The following is a 15696-nucleotide window of genomic DNA, read 5'->3' on the forward strand; positions in this document are numbered from 1 at the left end:
TGAGGGCTGCCTGCAGAACTGAAAATACCTTCTGCTAGCAAGGACACAGAGTAATTCAACTACTGTATTCACTTCCACTTGTCCATGTGATTTGGTCAAAATTAACATATCTCATTCTTACCCCTTGAATGGGGGTAGGGGGGTGGGGGTGGGTAAGAAACCAGTAATTATTTAATAAAATCATTGGAAAGGCACAAGACCATACATAGTATGGAGTGCACACTTTTACAAGAGGCAAAATGTACACACACAGGCAGATTTACTGAGAAGCTAGTGAAGTGTAAACTTGAAGGCCCCTCAGATACTTGACTCTTAAAGGCCTTATTTTTTTTTATTGTACAAGTTTCAAGAGCAAGATACCTTAAATACAATTGGTTAACAGTGGTTAACTTGGCTGTCTTCTTCTAGAGTGACTTTACTTCTATCACATTTCACTTTCTGTTGGGTGGCACTGGGGTTTTTTGGAATCTGGCTAACTAGAAATTGAGTTGAGATACATTTACTTTAGCTTTAGTGAAAGGTATATGTGAAGTACATAGTCCTTTCTGGAACTAGTTAAATTATTGTCGTCAGTTTGGCGAAAGAATGGCTTCTAGAATATTTCAAGTAGCCATGGTGCTGACTAGCCCTGCATGGGAAGAGGAAGGTCCAGGTAAAATCTGGTCATTTGAATGTGGCCAGTGGTACCCAGAACTAGAAGTATATGTGGACAATGGAAGAGAATCAAAATATAAATTATTATAACTTTATTGTTCTATGAAAATTCACTCTCATACCCAGTTTTGTATTTATACTTTTGTATTTGTATTCCTTTTTATTAAAAGGATCTCTCCAAATTTCAAGTTCTGCAAAGCATGGATCCACTGCTGGGTATTCATAAAAGTGTCTGGGCCAAATAGAAGGCAGTTGAAAAATAACACTTTCAAGAACCACAAATTAAAAGTCAAGGAAACAACAAATGAAAAAAAAGTAGCCTCACTTGCTTTCTTTAATAAATAGCCATACAATTTTTTTTGTGTGGGATGAAAGATCTTGTTCAAACTATCAAGCATCAGCCCCTAATTTAAGGGAAACATTTCTCACGTTCACTGAAGGCATTTTCATGTCTTTGTCCTTTTTGCATACAGTGCCTAAAACACAACTGTCTAGTATATTGCACAGAAGTAAAACAGAAATATAGATGGCTTGCTTGATTGATTCTGGAATACTATATGGGTGTACATATATATAAATTATACATAAATAGTATGATTATATTACTTCCGTATTTTCATGTTTAAACTACACAATTATTCAAATCAGTAAAAGGTACAGGCATAGTTTAAATGTAAAAACATTATTTTGATCTCCTAAACAAACAGAAAAGTTGAGACAGCAAATAATTTATCAAAAACTGCCAAATTTTTACAAAGGTACACTTAAAAGGGCCAATGAAACTTTTATACACGCTTATTTTTATGACTTTTTGATATAATCAGAGATGCTCATTCTCCACTGAAGCCTAATGGTGTCACAAATCTGTCAATGATTTAACAAATCCTGGCTGAAACAGGATATAGTTTTTCAGTTCTTAAAACTGAACGTTAGTATAACGACTATGTACAATTTTCAAAAACATTACTACCAACATCCTATAGCAGGAGCAGTTTAATTTCAGCAACATCAAACTTCGTACAACATGTTACAGATATTACAGATATTGCAGATATTACAACATATTAATAATTGATAAATTATTAACTTGTAGTTGGGGAACTAGGTGGTTGCAAATTAATTTCCTCTACTGTTGAATATTTTAACTGATAAATAAAAAATTTCTCCCATGGCCAACAAAAACCATAATTCAAAAATAAAATTCTCTCAGGTACTTTTTTCAAACATTCCAAATAACTGTTCTTTAACACATCCTTTTAAATGTTACATATTGTTAATTTACTATTATCTACCTGACCTTTTTCTCATTTGCTTTATTTAAATCATAACACTCTGTAAGAATTTATCGCTTTATTCAGTAACATTGTTTGAATAAATACTATATACCAGGTACTAAGCTTTGTGCCAGGAAATTATAGATGATTAGAACATACTTCCTGCCTCAAAGAGTCTGGCAGAAGAGACCTAGTTCTCTATAATTAACTTAGGAGCAATGTAATTCTTGCTTGCAGGGATCTTAGTAAAGATCCTGTCCAATCCATTCATTTTCAGATAAAGAAACTAAGAACTACAAAGATTAAGGGACTATTAAAAAGTCATTAATCCAACACAAGAGCCTACATCTTCTGAATCTCAGGCTGATCTTCTTTCTAACTATATCACAATTTAATTAGAATCAGACATGTAATTGATGATTTCTAGTAAAACTCATTTACATTTTTATTTTATTCCATTTGCAAATTTACATGAGCTTCAAGACTGACTTTTTAACTCTACAAATGTTTGTGACAGGCATTGTTTCAGACCCTAGGGAATACAGAAAGGAATAAATCACAGGCCTGTTCTCCAATTTTCTGAAAAAGACTAGTGGTTTAGAAAAGAATTCTGATTACAGCAGAATATGAGTTCTGCAAAAAAGGAACATACAAAGTACTAGAGGAGAAATGATGCAGCTTACCTGTTTATACACGGAAGTGTTAAGAAAGGCATACCTAAATTTGTAAAGGGAATATTCCAGACAAAGGGGTGTGCAAAGGCTTGAGAGGCACCAGAGTACAGGGTGTGTGAAGAGCAGAGTCAAAGCAATCATTCAAAAAGGTGGGGATGCAAGAAACCCATGGCTGAGAGGTACAAATAGATTTGAAATAGGCTAGTCAGTTCACCAAAGCCCTTTTAGATCACAGTTTTCTAAATTTGCACTTGGGAAAGTGCAAATTTGAACTACCATATGCCGCTGAGTGTGCAGTTCATCAGGAGCATTAGTATTAAACTCTGTGATTTATGACAGCTCCTGCTGAAAATGAATAACCCTACACCAGGACTATGACTTCTAAGCAGGTCAGATTCAATTCAATAAATATTTATTAAGTGCCTGCAATGTTCAAGGAACTGTGAAAGCCAGGGAAAGAAAAATTGCTTTTCAAAAAGCAGTATATTAAGGAAAAAAATCAAGCTCACCACAAGGTTCAAGTTCTGATTCCAGCAACTTAGACCTCTTCTAGAAATATGTAAGTCACTCCCTAGAATAAAAAGTTGGTCCCAACCCAGAAAAGCTTACACAAAGAACAAATCTTCAGTCACATAACATAATAATAAACTTCTTAGGGCACCAACGGGTGCATGAAAAGATTGGTTCAGCCCTGGCTGGCGTAGCTCAGTGGATTGAGCCCAGGCTGCGAACTGAAGTGTCGCAGGTTCGATTCCCAGTCAGGGCACATGCCTGGGTTGCAGGCCATGACCCCCAGCAACCCCACATTGATGTTTCTCTCTCTCTCTCTTTCTCCCTCCCTTCCCTCTCTAAAAATAAATAAATAAAATCTTTAAAAAAAAGATTGGTTCATTAGCAATGTTACTCTTTGATTCTGAAATAAAAAGCAAAATAGTACTGGAATTGGGCTAAACATTCCATAATAGTCACTGACTCAAAAGGATTTTAGAGCTACCTAAAGATGACCTTGGAGATCACCAAAACCCACTCCCTCCTTTTGACATGACAACACTAAAACACAGAAATAGAACCCAGCTGAATTTACTGCTCAGAACTCAGATGCCTAGACTTAAGAGTCAAGCACTCTCTCCATTACATTATATAGTTGCCTGGTGTATTTATTTAAATGTATTTAAAGATATTTAAGGAGAGCTCTCTATATTATAATGTATGCACTGTTTGACACACATAAAAATATGTCTAATCTATACATACTATATATTTCAATAAATGTATGAATTTATATGCACACACATTATATACATATAGTAAACCATACTAAAGCAAAAGCACAAATATAAACAAATATACTAGAATTTTCAAAGCCATCAATTATTCTTGGAACACTCTTACATTTAAAGAATTTCCTGACTCTGCCTTAATTAAAATTTCCTGCAAAAACATAACAAAAAGGTATTAGATCACCTAACATATTTCTTGCAAACATGGTTCAAACCAGCCCCTAAAACATATGAAGAAAGTCTACTGAAGCAAATGGAAACTTCATCATCAAGGGGGAATTGCATCTACACTATAGCAGACTTTCATTATGAAACACACCTCACTTCATGGAACATTTACTTATATTAAATCAAGAAATGTACCCACGAAGCAAAATACCCCATTTTAAAAGACAATACCCAAACCCTAAAGGAATGCCTTGTCTCTGCTTCTCATGCCAATGTTGTAAGAGGTTCCTTACTGCAGTCACATAAAAGTACATCATCATGATAAAATGCATCTATGAGTAGTTTGTGTTCCTTCCATTTGAAGTTGGCAAATCATCACTAAGTACAAAAGTACAAAAATATATAAAATATAAAAATGTAAAAAGTATAAAAATAATACAAAACTCTTTCTACATAGAATATCAGTTGGGCAAAACAAGAAAGATAGCATGTAAAATTGGTTATGAATCTAACTTATTAATTATAGTAGGATTTGGAGAAAACTACCAGTTCCTTTGTGGTTTTCAAGGAAGGTGTCTTTAGAAGATGTATATAGGAAGCACCACAGAATAACTGACTAGTTGTAATTAAAATGCCAACTGTGTATTCATTTGTTCACAATCTTTCTTCCAAATAAGAATGGAACTTCCTTAAGGGTGGAGAACATATCTATCTCACTGGTCTATCTCCATCGCCTAATGTACAATCTTGTATATAAATGTGCAATAAATATTTGATGAAGGGAAGGAGGAGTAAAAGGAAAGGAACAAAGGAAGAACTTATCAGAAGTAGGCTAATAATATGAATAGGAAGTCTATAATAGATTGAATAAACCTGTCTAAAAATTGAGTGCAAAATTTGGAGAAGAATTTCTCATATCAAATATAGGGGGTAAAGATGCTTTTGACTTACTACTCATGGAAAGAGGCCAAATCACATTACTCCATGGAACAGTGTGCTTGAATCTGCATACTATGAACACAGGCATTAGAATCAATGGAACCTAAGAGGTAGCCCTGCCATTTACTAGCTTTATAACCTTGAGTCAGTTTCTTCTTCTAGAAACCTCTTAGGATGTTCTAATTTTTAGAAGAGGAAAAGTAAAGTGCTCTGCACAGAACCTGACACATAGTTGACACTCACTACTCTTTAGTATTTCTTCTCCTTACACAGTTTATATTATACCACAACATGGCAAAATCCCTGCAGGTTTTGCAAATGTATGAGAATTAGACCAAAGATATTGACCATTCTATTGATCATTAAGAGCTCTTTTACTTCCTGAAGTTCTTCATACTACCTGAAACTCTTTAAAAGTAGGAAATGCTGGTGCAGGAAAGCAGCAAATAAAGCTAATAAGCCCAAGGCAGTTCTCCAGAGTACATCCTTGTAGGAGAACTAACATTAGATACAATATGGCTCCCACAGAAAGGCATTTGGGAAATGCTGGACTCTTAACTCTCTGCAGCCTCGGGCTTGGCTGACTACTCAGAAAATCAGAATGTGCCCAAAGATAAACGTCATGCCCCCAGGAAGGAGGCTAGCGAGTGTATACAGCAGGATAACTGCCTGATGTTATCTGTTAGCTTAGGAATGCATTGTTCTTTCTGGTGGTCCACTTGAGGACCCACTATATGGTTTCACTACTAACCCCCTATAAAAAGGGACTGTCCCGGGAAGGGTGTGGATTCTTTCCTCAGGTCACCATTGGGAGCAGCTGCTCTGCCCCAGTGTACCTAAGTTTCTCCTATTAAAGCCCTTATGAATTTGAATAAGCCTACCTGTCAGTTCTTCCGAACCCATCCTCAATTTATACTGTTGGTGCTTTTTCCCCAACAATGCTGACATAAAAATTTTTAATGGGTAATACATTTAATTTAATAATTATTTTTGTTATTGCTATTGGTAGATAATATGAGTGAGCTTAACAATTATTTTATTATTAACTTGATGAAGAGCTAAAAATTTAATCAGATATTCAGATATTTTCAAAATGCTTTTCTCATTGCTAGGAAAAAAACAGCAACTTACAAATATATCTAAAAAAATGTAAATACTTAAATATATGACCAAGCAGAGTAGATAAAAATAGCATCCTGGCATCATTTAAGTCACAGTATGTTTCGAAGATGATCTTAATGTACAAGGTGAGAAATGGTTTCCATTTTAATGTTTTATTTATTTACCAAGTTATTGCTAGAAGACTGGTTAAAATATATAGTGTTTATTCTATAACATACAATTTTAAAACATGGTGTAAGCATTAAAAATGTTATATCTTAAACCACTTCCTGCAAACCCAACATAAAATTTACAAATTCCCTCAAAAGGTCTGTTTATTTTCTTTTTTCCTTTTGTCTAACCAGAAGTTAGTGATCTACCAAAAGTTTAGTAGTCTTTTACATGTTCTTAGCCTTTCCCTCCCGCCCTTATAATCGATGATGCCAATTTATCCATTGTTTCTACTTCTATTACATCTGAAGTCATTCCCTCCCTGTACCCCTTCTCCATAATCCACTAACATCTCCAATAGCACCCCCCACACACAGTTATACTCTGCTCAAACCTTTAAGATACCATAACTTACTTCCTTCACTAGTTGTCAAAATTTTAAAACAATTTTTAAACATTCCACACATTCTTCTTAATCTGGCCCCATCCCCTAAAGTAAAACTACTCTGAAAGACCAACAGTGGTCTCTACTCATGAAATTCAATGACTTCTTCAATTTTCATCCTACCTAGTTTTCTCCACTTGAATTTGATTTTCTACGAATTTGAAACTACCTCTTTATTGAAGCTGTCTCTACCCAAGAAATCCAATGCTCTAATTCTTTTCCTCCCTCTTTCATCACTGTTCTTTGAGAGATTCTTTTTCCTTCACTGTCATCTAATTACAAATACAACATTACACACAGCCAAAACTTCCAATCCCTGACTTTTGCTCTCTCATCTTCTACTCTGCCTTGCAAATCTCTTGCAGTTCTGTAGCCTGACATGCTACCTCAATGGGCATATCCACCAAACATGTCTCTAGTTTCAACTTCTCTCTTAAACTGCACAATTTTCTGACTTCAAAATGCATTTCAGAGCCCTGGCTGGTGTAGCTCAGTGGATTGAGCGCGGGCTGCGAACCGAAGTGTCACCAAGTTCGATTCCCAGTCAGGGTACATGCCTGGGTTGCAGGCCATGAGCCCCAGCAACCACACATTGATGTTTCTCTCTCTCTATCTCCCTCCCTTCCCTCTCTAAAAATAAATAAATAAAATCTTTAAAAAAATGCATTTCATTCTGATGGCCAGAAGTAAGGTGGGCCAGGGACTTGGTGAAGGAAGGTGGGCAAAGGAGGGGGGAGGGAATTGGGGATATCTGTAATAGTATCAACAATAAAAAATAAAGAAAAAACTGTATTTCACTCTGGCATGTCAAACTGAACATGGTCAAAAACAAACTTATCATGCACCAACTCCCAAGCTTCCTCTTTTTCTTCCTATGTTCCTTATATCATTAAGGGCATCACTGCCTTCAGAGTCAACTAGGCTGAAAACCTCAAGAGTCACTTTCACTTCACCTTCTTTTTCATTCTGTATGTCTAAAGGGTCAGCAGGACCTGTGAATTTTACCTCTAAAAAGCCTCCTCCCTTGGAACCAGCACTTGCCTTTTCTAATGTCAATTTTCTAGCTTAGCCCTTCATTATTTCTTGTCCAGTCTGTTTTAATTTCTCTTGATTATTATTCCTACTTTTAAGTTTCTTTTATCTTAATCCTTCTCTGTAGATTCAAGAGAGTAATCTATCACACCATAGCTTGACTTTTTCTCTGTTCAAAGACTGCAATGGTTCTTTGTCTGGCAAATAAAGCTCAAATTCCTGGACAGAGTGGTAAAGCCTCTTCATCTTTCTCTAACGCACCTTCTCTCACTCCACAATATCCCTTTACCTATCATCCCTTCAACCTATATATTCTCTACCTCATTGGAACCCAAAACATACGAATTAATAGTTGGTTAGCACCTCTACCATGCTGCATTCTACATCAACTTTTGGCCTCCACTGCACACTGCCTCAATACTACAGCACTTACTACATTTTACAGGATCGTATGATTATGAATCTCTCTCTACAGTTCAGATATGGTAAATGAAAGAGAAAATCAATAGGCAGTATATAAAGGGACTCTGATGTAAAGTAAGTTGTTTCAAAATCTGGATGATTACAATTTTATACCAGTTAAAATACTACTAACTGTGTAAGGTGTCTGCTATGCAAATGCCCTATATAACAAGGATAATCCAAAGTAACTCTTGGGAGAACTGCTTTAAATTTTTTATTTTTATTTTATCAAAAGCTTTTTCTGAAAGTAGTAAGTAACACAGCATGGATGTACCTGGAAAGCATTGTGTTAAATGAAATAAGCCAGTCAGAGAAAGATAAATATCATATGATTTTACTTCTATGTGGAATCTAACAAAGAAAGTAAATAAACAAACAAAAAATAGAAATAGACTCATAGTAATACAGAACAGATTGACAGCTGTTGGAGGAGAGGGGGCTTGGGGGGGGCTGGGTTAAAAAAGGTGACAAGATTAAGGGGGAAAACTCATAGGAGGCACAGAGAACAATATGGTGATCACCAGAGGGGAAGGGGTTGGGGGATGTAGAAGAGGGTAAAGCAGCATAAATGTTAATCAAAGATTTGACTTTGGGTGGTGAATATACAATATAATATACAGATGATGTAGTATAAATTGTACACATGAAAGCGATGTAATTTTATTAACTAATGTTACCCCAATAAATTCAATAAAATTTTCTAAAAATAAAACTAAATAAAGAAAATAAAAGTGACAGTAGCAAACTATAGGATCACTTCAATTATTTAAGCACAAATTCAAAAACTAACTCAGTACTAAACAAAGTTGCCCAGGTATTTAATGTGTTATCATCTGTCTGAACCTACGAGGGCCCACAATTCTGCTGACACAGAACAGATTCACTAAGGAAAAGAAAACATGTGAAGAATTATTTAAATGAATGGTATTCCCTGTCCCAAGGGACCAACAAAGATGATATTCTCAAACCCAACAAATACTTACATATAATCCAAGCTTCTCTGGTTGACAAACTTTAAAATACATTATGGTCACAATGAAGTTATAAAGATAGAGCATGAATTATATTCAAAACTTGACAAATATACTAAATGTACTGAGGGTAAAAGGCACAAAAGGCTGTTTGGCATAACTTTTTAAAGGCTTTTAAAACTCAGTAATGTAATTTCAAATAAATGACAAGGACAGCAAGACAAAAATGTAGGCAGGTACTCAACGTGCTTTGCTCTTAGGCTTCAATTAATTATTTTTTAATTTCCTGGACAGCCGCATATGCTCAGTACATTTAGTATCTATTAGATAGAAAATTGTTTCCTCCATTTTCTATCATGCTTGTGAAAATCCTGCTCAGGAACCTCACATTAATAAATTATCATTCCTACCACATTGATTAGCAATCATTTCCTTACCCTCACCTCAGCATATGCGTATCCAAGAGTACAATAATGCTGTTCCTAAAGGCAGTGTCCAGCAGAATCCAGACAGACAACTGTCTCAACAGTGGCCAGAAAACAAGGTGGTTGTTTTCTACATTGTTCCCACTGTACTTTGTATAAGTCTGCATTACAGCCCTTTCCGTACTACATGGCAATTATCCATTTTTATGCCTGGTTCTGAAGCTAGTTTCTGAATTCCTTGACAGGTCAAGGGCAGAGTTATTGTATCTTACCTAGCTTTGCATCCTCAGTACTTAATACAAACACAGTAGGCCCTCAATAAATGTTTAAGAAACCCCATCTCCATAATACTTTGGAAGAGACCCACATTTCAGGATATTTGAACCCAGATCACAGTTCTATCACTGTATCAAATAGTCATAAACTGACTTGAAAGAATTTGGGGTCAGCTACTGACTTACAGTGACACATACAGCTAAGGCCAGAAAATACGAGAGGCTTTGGGATACGCTAGTATTCTTTTTCTCAGTAAATTTACTATGTTCAATGCAACTGAAGTTTTGTTACATTTTACATCTTGTAAAGAACACACCAAGCAATTAATCCCTCCAACTCTCAGTGACCTTGTATAGAAAGCCTTCCTTCTAAAAACGTAACAATTACTTGGAACTGGAACCTCAGTTGACCATTTTAAACTCTATAGGCCAGGGTATGGTAAAACTATACCCTGGACTGCTTCACTGGACTGCTTCATATCCCCTGTAAAATAAGTTATCTAACTGCATATGTAGGTGAGACAGACTGAACTTAAAGCGTATTTTTTATTTACACTTCTAAGATCTGCCCTTGAAGAGACTTCATAAAAAAAAAACACAAAAAACCGCTAACTAAACACCTAACCCTGCCTTTTACATCACTAACAGTTAGACCTGAAATTACAATTTTCTGTTATTCATGAGCTAAACTCATACTATTGCAGTTGTTTTACAAAACAGTTAATGTGTCAAGAGATTAACTTTTGGACTAACAATAAAGGTCCTGATGTAATCACTAGGACAATGTTGAGATTATGAACCACTTCCTTCATCACTGATAAAGAAGAAAAGATAAATACATGTGGGAAAGGCTTCTATATTACACAATTAAATAAAATATATTTTAATTAGTAATTATCAATGCCTTTTATTACTATGTGATGAAAAAGTAACAAATAAACTGAGCTCCTTTATAATGGTTTATGGAATTTCCCTCCACAAAGCCCACGAATGCATTCATAAGTGAACACAACAATTTCATCATTGACAAATAATGAAGACAAATAGGGTAAAACCATACAATACACCTTTGTCAATACCCCAACCCACATTCCACTAAGTGGACTTGAGGTAATAGATTTCATTGTAAGTCAAGTTTCTCAAATGGAGAGGCTAAACCCAAATCCACAAAAGGGTTAATAAAATAAAAAATGGCAGAAGCTTAACTATCAAAGACCCATCTATTTTACCAGAACCCATAGTGAAATAAATAAAAGTGGATAAAACTTATGTTAATAACCAGTTACAGACCAAAATTATGCACACATTTTTAGTGTACAAATAACAACTTTATATTAAGTACAGCTCACCACTTCCTTACATAAATCGTTTTCATTTGATGTTCTGTACAAAATCTGACCATTCAAAGAAAGGGGTAGAGTGGGAGGAGCAGCTTCCTGGGAAAATCTGACCCATTTCTTCCCCACTCAAAAAACAGATAGGTTAGAGCAAAACCTTATATTCCTTCTCTTACACCCAAATAATGGTTTATGCATTGAGAGTGACTTCAATTGCATACTCTTGAGAAAAGCAAAGACAGCTAGTATTGTGTCTGCCAAATAAATGCAATTTTCTCAACTACATACTCCTCATTCTTAAGTATCCAATGCTAAAGTCAAAATCTGACCTCAAGCAGCAAGTTGCATTGCTGACACTATGACATCATTCTGTCTGGAGCACTTTAATATCACAATTTGAATAAATTGGCAGAAGCTTAAATAGGTCACAATTAAGCCCAAAACTAAGGGTACTTTTCTGGCAAAAATACCCTGGCTCTGCATTTAGCACCACCAGACACAGAATAATAACAAGCCCATCATTCACCTATCCATTTGTACTTTCCCTAAGGATAAATGAAAATAAGGTAAATCTTATCATCTTCCTGTATTTTTAATACCGCCAACACTGGCTTTTTGAAGCAAGTATTTGCACACCGTTACAAACAAAAATAAAGATGACTGATACCACTTGATTTTATGGAGGTTTTAGTATATCCCTACAAAAGAATGCTTTTTTTAAACCTCCATTTCCTCAATCGTAAAGATATAAAGAACCCTGACTCAAGTAAATGTATAATTAGCCCTATATATCTATGAAATAAAGCCATAAGGTGCTAAAACATTTACCAACATGTTAGGGGACAGCACTACTGCTTCAAAAGCAAGTAATATTAATTCTAGTTCTGACATCTAGCCTAATTTCTTCTTGTGAAATTGTAGTTCATCTGAAAGCAACATGCAGAAACCACAGAGGTTTCTGATACTCTCAGCCCCACACCTCCATCATATATTTTCCTTTCACGATAAACAATGTGCAATCAAAAAGGTTTCCTGTTTCAAAATGGAAGAGATGAAAGAAACTTTAACTCTCCCATTAACAACAACAAAAAAAGTTTCTTAATGAAGACAAATTCTCAAAGATGAAAATGGAAACTCTATCAAATACTGCTTCCTCATGTAAGGACTGATCTGCTTTTTCCCCTGCAAATTTCTCAGCATCACACATTGTGGTTGTCATAAGCAGCCCATCAAAGACTTCTTATATTATTTGTTTGCACTCTTTTGTTATCTAATAGCAACATAACTTCATGTCAGATAGAACAAACACTTCCAAAGTATTCTATGGCCATGCACCAACAAAGAGCAGCCAACAGTAAAAACTTTGCATATCTGAGTCATGTAGAGGAACTTGGATCCTTAAAGAGGAAGACAAAAGGGAAAAAAGTCTTTGCTCTGAATCCAACTTTTTAAAACACAGAGTGGATGTAAGAAACATGGTCAATCCAAATCAAAAGACTGTCACCATAACAATTATTAATTAGCGGTATAAATAAAGCTGGAGAAACCACATTCAGGCTGAACAGGGCCAAGTATAGGCCCAGACAGAAACTCACCACTTTGTCCATGAGTTTCCAAGTTTTCTCCACAGTTCTGCGATCTGCCGCTGCTTGCTTAGGGGGTCCAACGGCATCTTGAATAGCATCAATAATACCCAAAATGCGTGGTTTTCGAGGGTTTCCTCCTCGGCCACCAGGATTTCTGCCATTCATAGAATTTGCCATCTGGAATCTTAGTTCTTTGAGAGGAAAATTTTTGAAAAAGAAAAGTTAGCTGGTCATGAAAATACTTAGCTAACAGAAAGTTGATCTGGTTAACTAGCACATGCTACATCCTCCCTTCTTCAGTAAGAACAAAATCCAGGGTCCCAGATCCAACTTTTAAATAGAGTGTGAATTTGCGCTTTCAATCTCTACACACAAAAGGTTAAGTTGCAATAGACTTAGATTTGCTTTTGGAAAACTAAGAGTTAAAGACGCAGGGAAGGCTTGATTAATACCCAAGTCAAAACAACAAGAAGAAACTTACATAGGTTTCTTCCAACTAGATAAGAACATAATGTTCTCCCCCTCCCTGCCTTAATTCCATTTCAAAAAACTAGAAGTGAAGTCCCTGGAAACATTTTTGGGAGACTTACTGGAAAACCGCCCTTTCACTCTGCTGGGTTTCACGAAGTTATATAAACGTAAAGATTTTTCTACAGAAGCGTAAGAAGCACCTCTGTTGTCAACAAAGACTCGGGACTTGGGATATTCCCCGCTAAAACCACCAAGTATGGGCACATGAACATACTATTCTTTAAGCCAAAGCAGTGAGGAGTTATCCCAAAGTTAAGAGCTAAATGAACTAAGAAACAAACAAAAAATCCATTTCAAAAGCAAGGGTGAGAAACTGACATGAGCGGGCACAGAAAAACGAGTTCACTTCTTTCACTCCTAGCCTCTTATCTCACCCAAGGCTGTGGGGGGTCGGTCCAAAGCTTTGTTTCGGGACGCCTGTGCCCCCCTCCACGTTCAAGCCCCTCCCCTGCCACTTTTCGGACTTTAGCTGGAGGAAGGTGAACGCAGAAAGGACAAATTATCCCTCGCGCCTCCAGCAACCGCAGCCCCATCCGTCTGGGGCGCTCTGGGTTTGGCTCCCGAGTGGAAGCACTCCCCGGGCTGTCTGCGATTCTAGCAGCCCGTCTTGCTTTATTCCCTCTTCCTCCTCCCAGGGCCCGGCCCGGTTCCTCTCTTTAAATACCCCTCTTCAAACTGTGACTGCAGCCGCGACGACAGCTGGAAGCTGGGGCTGTCCCCTCTTCCTGAGTGGCCCGCGCTTGGCTGCCCCTGGGCCCCCTGGCCGGAAAGAAACGTCGAGCCTCCCCGGTGCCCACTTCCCTCTTGGCCTCTCGACACCGTATCTGTCCAGAGACACGCGTGTGCACGAGTCCGACTCTACACGCACGAGCCCACAGTACGTGGGTAAACCCGGGCAGGGAGCAATCGCCCTAAACGCACGCTCCCGAGGAAGGAGCAACGCACCACCGAGACGGGGAGACGCAACAATTACCGTTAAGACCAATCCACACCCGCTCTCCCCTCCCGCCAGACTCTCGGAGAGGCCGCGGGACGCCGCAGCAGCACTTAGCTGGAGGAGGAGACCACTCGCTGGACACTCCACCCCCGTAAGCTACACACACACAGACACCCAGGCGCGGGGCAGGGCCAGGGGCGGGGCCGTACGGGAATGGACCAATCCCGTAAAGTCTCACACTGCCAGACAGAGGGCGGCGCCAATAGGCGGGAGGTGTCGGTCCTCGGCGCGCTACCACCCGGTCCACGTCTTCCATAGTACACAATGGCCCCGAAGGAAGGCCCACTGGTCATAGCGCCCAAATGAAAGGGGACTCTGAGGGAAATGGGGGTACTGGAATCACCCGAGAACGAAAGTGGAAAAGGGAAAAGAAATGGAAGGAAAGATTCAAACGCCCTAGGGAGCTGACCAATAAGGACTGGACGGGTGGGCGTGAGTTCGGAGCGCTAGCCCAAGACAACCGGGACTAAAAGGCGGGACTTCCTGCTTTTGCTCACCTTCCTAGTCTTTTGTTTCATAGCAACAGAGTAGTGGCTGAGAGGGTGTTGCTTCTCTAATCTGGGCGTGTCCCAGGCTGAAGAATTTCATATCCCTAGGGCTGCCAAACTATTCTACCCAGGACCGCAGCCTAGCAGGTCTGAGATACTGCTTCTTGTTGGCTGTCAAAGAAAGAGCAACAGTCACCCACCTGATTGGCAAACAAAACTTCCTAAATTTCTGAGTGTTTCCCTCTTAACGGTTAGTTGTGGAGGGACTGCAGATTGAATACCAGGCTGATGAGAAAGCAAATAGTTGACTACAATGGCCACACAGTCTCCATAAATGCCAGGACAGTGAAACGGATGATGGGAATCGCTAATATATACATCACTCCTTTTATTAAGTAGAAGCTTCTGCATAAACGACTGAAGAGAAAACGGCTTTTATATTTTGTCCAAGTCACCTTTACGTAGATTGCTCTTCAGCATAAAAGCAACCTTTCAAAAATTCAGAAATAGCCACAGTAAAAACAATGAATCATTGAATTAGTAATTGGTAAAAATTTATTGTGCACACCACAAAAAGACAGTTTGCAAATCGGGAGCCCTCAAACCAAAACATGGAATGAGATTGCAGTATATCATTACAGAACAGTTTATATGGTGAGAAAGCAGTGTCTTCATAGTGATTGGTAATTAAACTAAATTAATGACTAAGCTGATTTTGTCTGCTCAAGGAAGACTCAAAGCTGGTCTCCATTTTCTTTTGATTTTAACAAACTTTATTGTATCTGCCATTTATCCCAGCATTTATAATCTCTCTTTCTGTGGCTCTATCTACCATTGGAAAGGTCCACATCCAGCTAGTCTGGGACTCTTCTTTCAACAACGCTAT

At 37.8% G+C, this 15696-nt stretch overlaps 1 protein-coding gene across 11 annotated transcripts in view; it reads right to left on the bottom strand.

The window, feature by feature from the left end:
- CBLB (Cbl proto-oncogene B) overlaps nucleotides 1-14430 on the bottom strand; it is a 214548-nt gene extending 200118 nt beyond the window's left edge. For 4 of the 11 annotated variants that reach the window (XM_045851241.1, XM_045851239.1, XM_045851240.1 and 1 more), the window contains exons 1-2: nucleotides 13700-13958; nucleotides 12804-12985 (exon numbers count right to left, since the gene is read on the bottom strand). In XM_045851241.1, coding sequence (XP_045707197.1) covers nucleotides 12804-12971 — 168 coding nt within the window. In that variant the 5' untranslated portion in view covers nucleotides 12972-12985; nucleotides 13700-13958. Of the gene's footprint in view, nucleotides 1-12803; nucleotides 12986-13384; nucleotides 13508-13643; nucleotides 13959-13989; nucleotides 14173-14270 lie in introns of those variants that run through there. The other 7 variants (XM_045851235.1, XM_045851236.1, XM_045851242.1 and 4 more) reach the window with 7 other exon arrangements.
- Nucleotides 14431-15696: the final 1266 nt, after the last annotated feature.

Source organism: Phyllostomus hastatus, unplaced genomic scaffold (assembly GCF_019186645.2).
Source record: "Phyllostomus hastatus isolate PE091 unplaced genomic scaffold, TTU_PhHast_1.1 phas_contig_86, whole genome shotgun sequence".
NCBI lineage: Eukaryota > Metazoa > Chordata > Mammalia > Chiroptera > Phyllostomidae > Phyllostomus > Phyllostomus hastatus.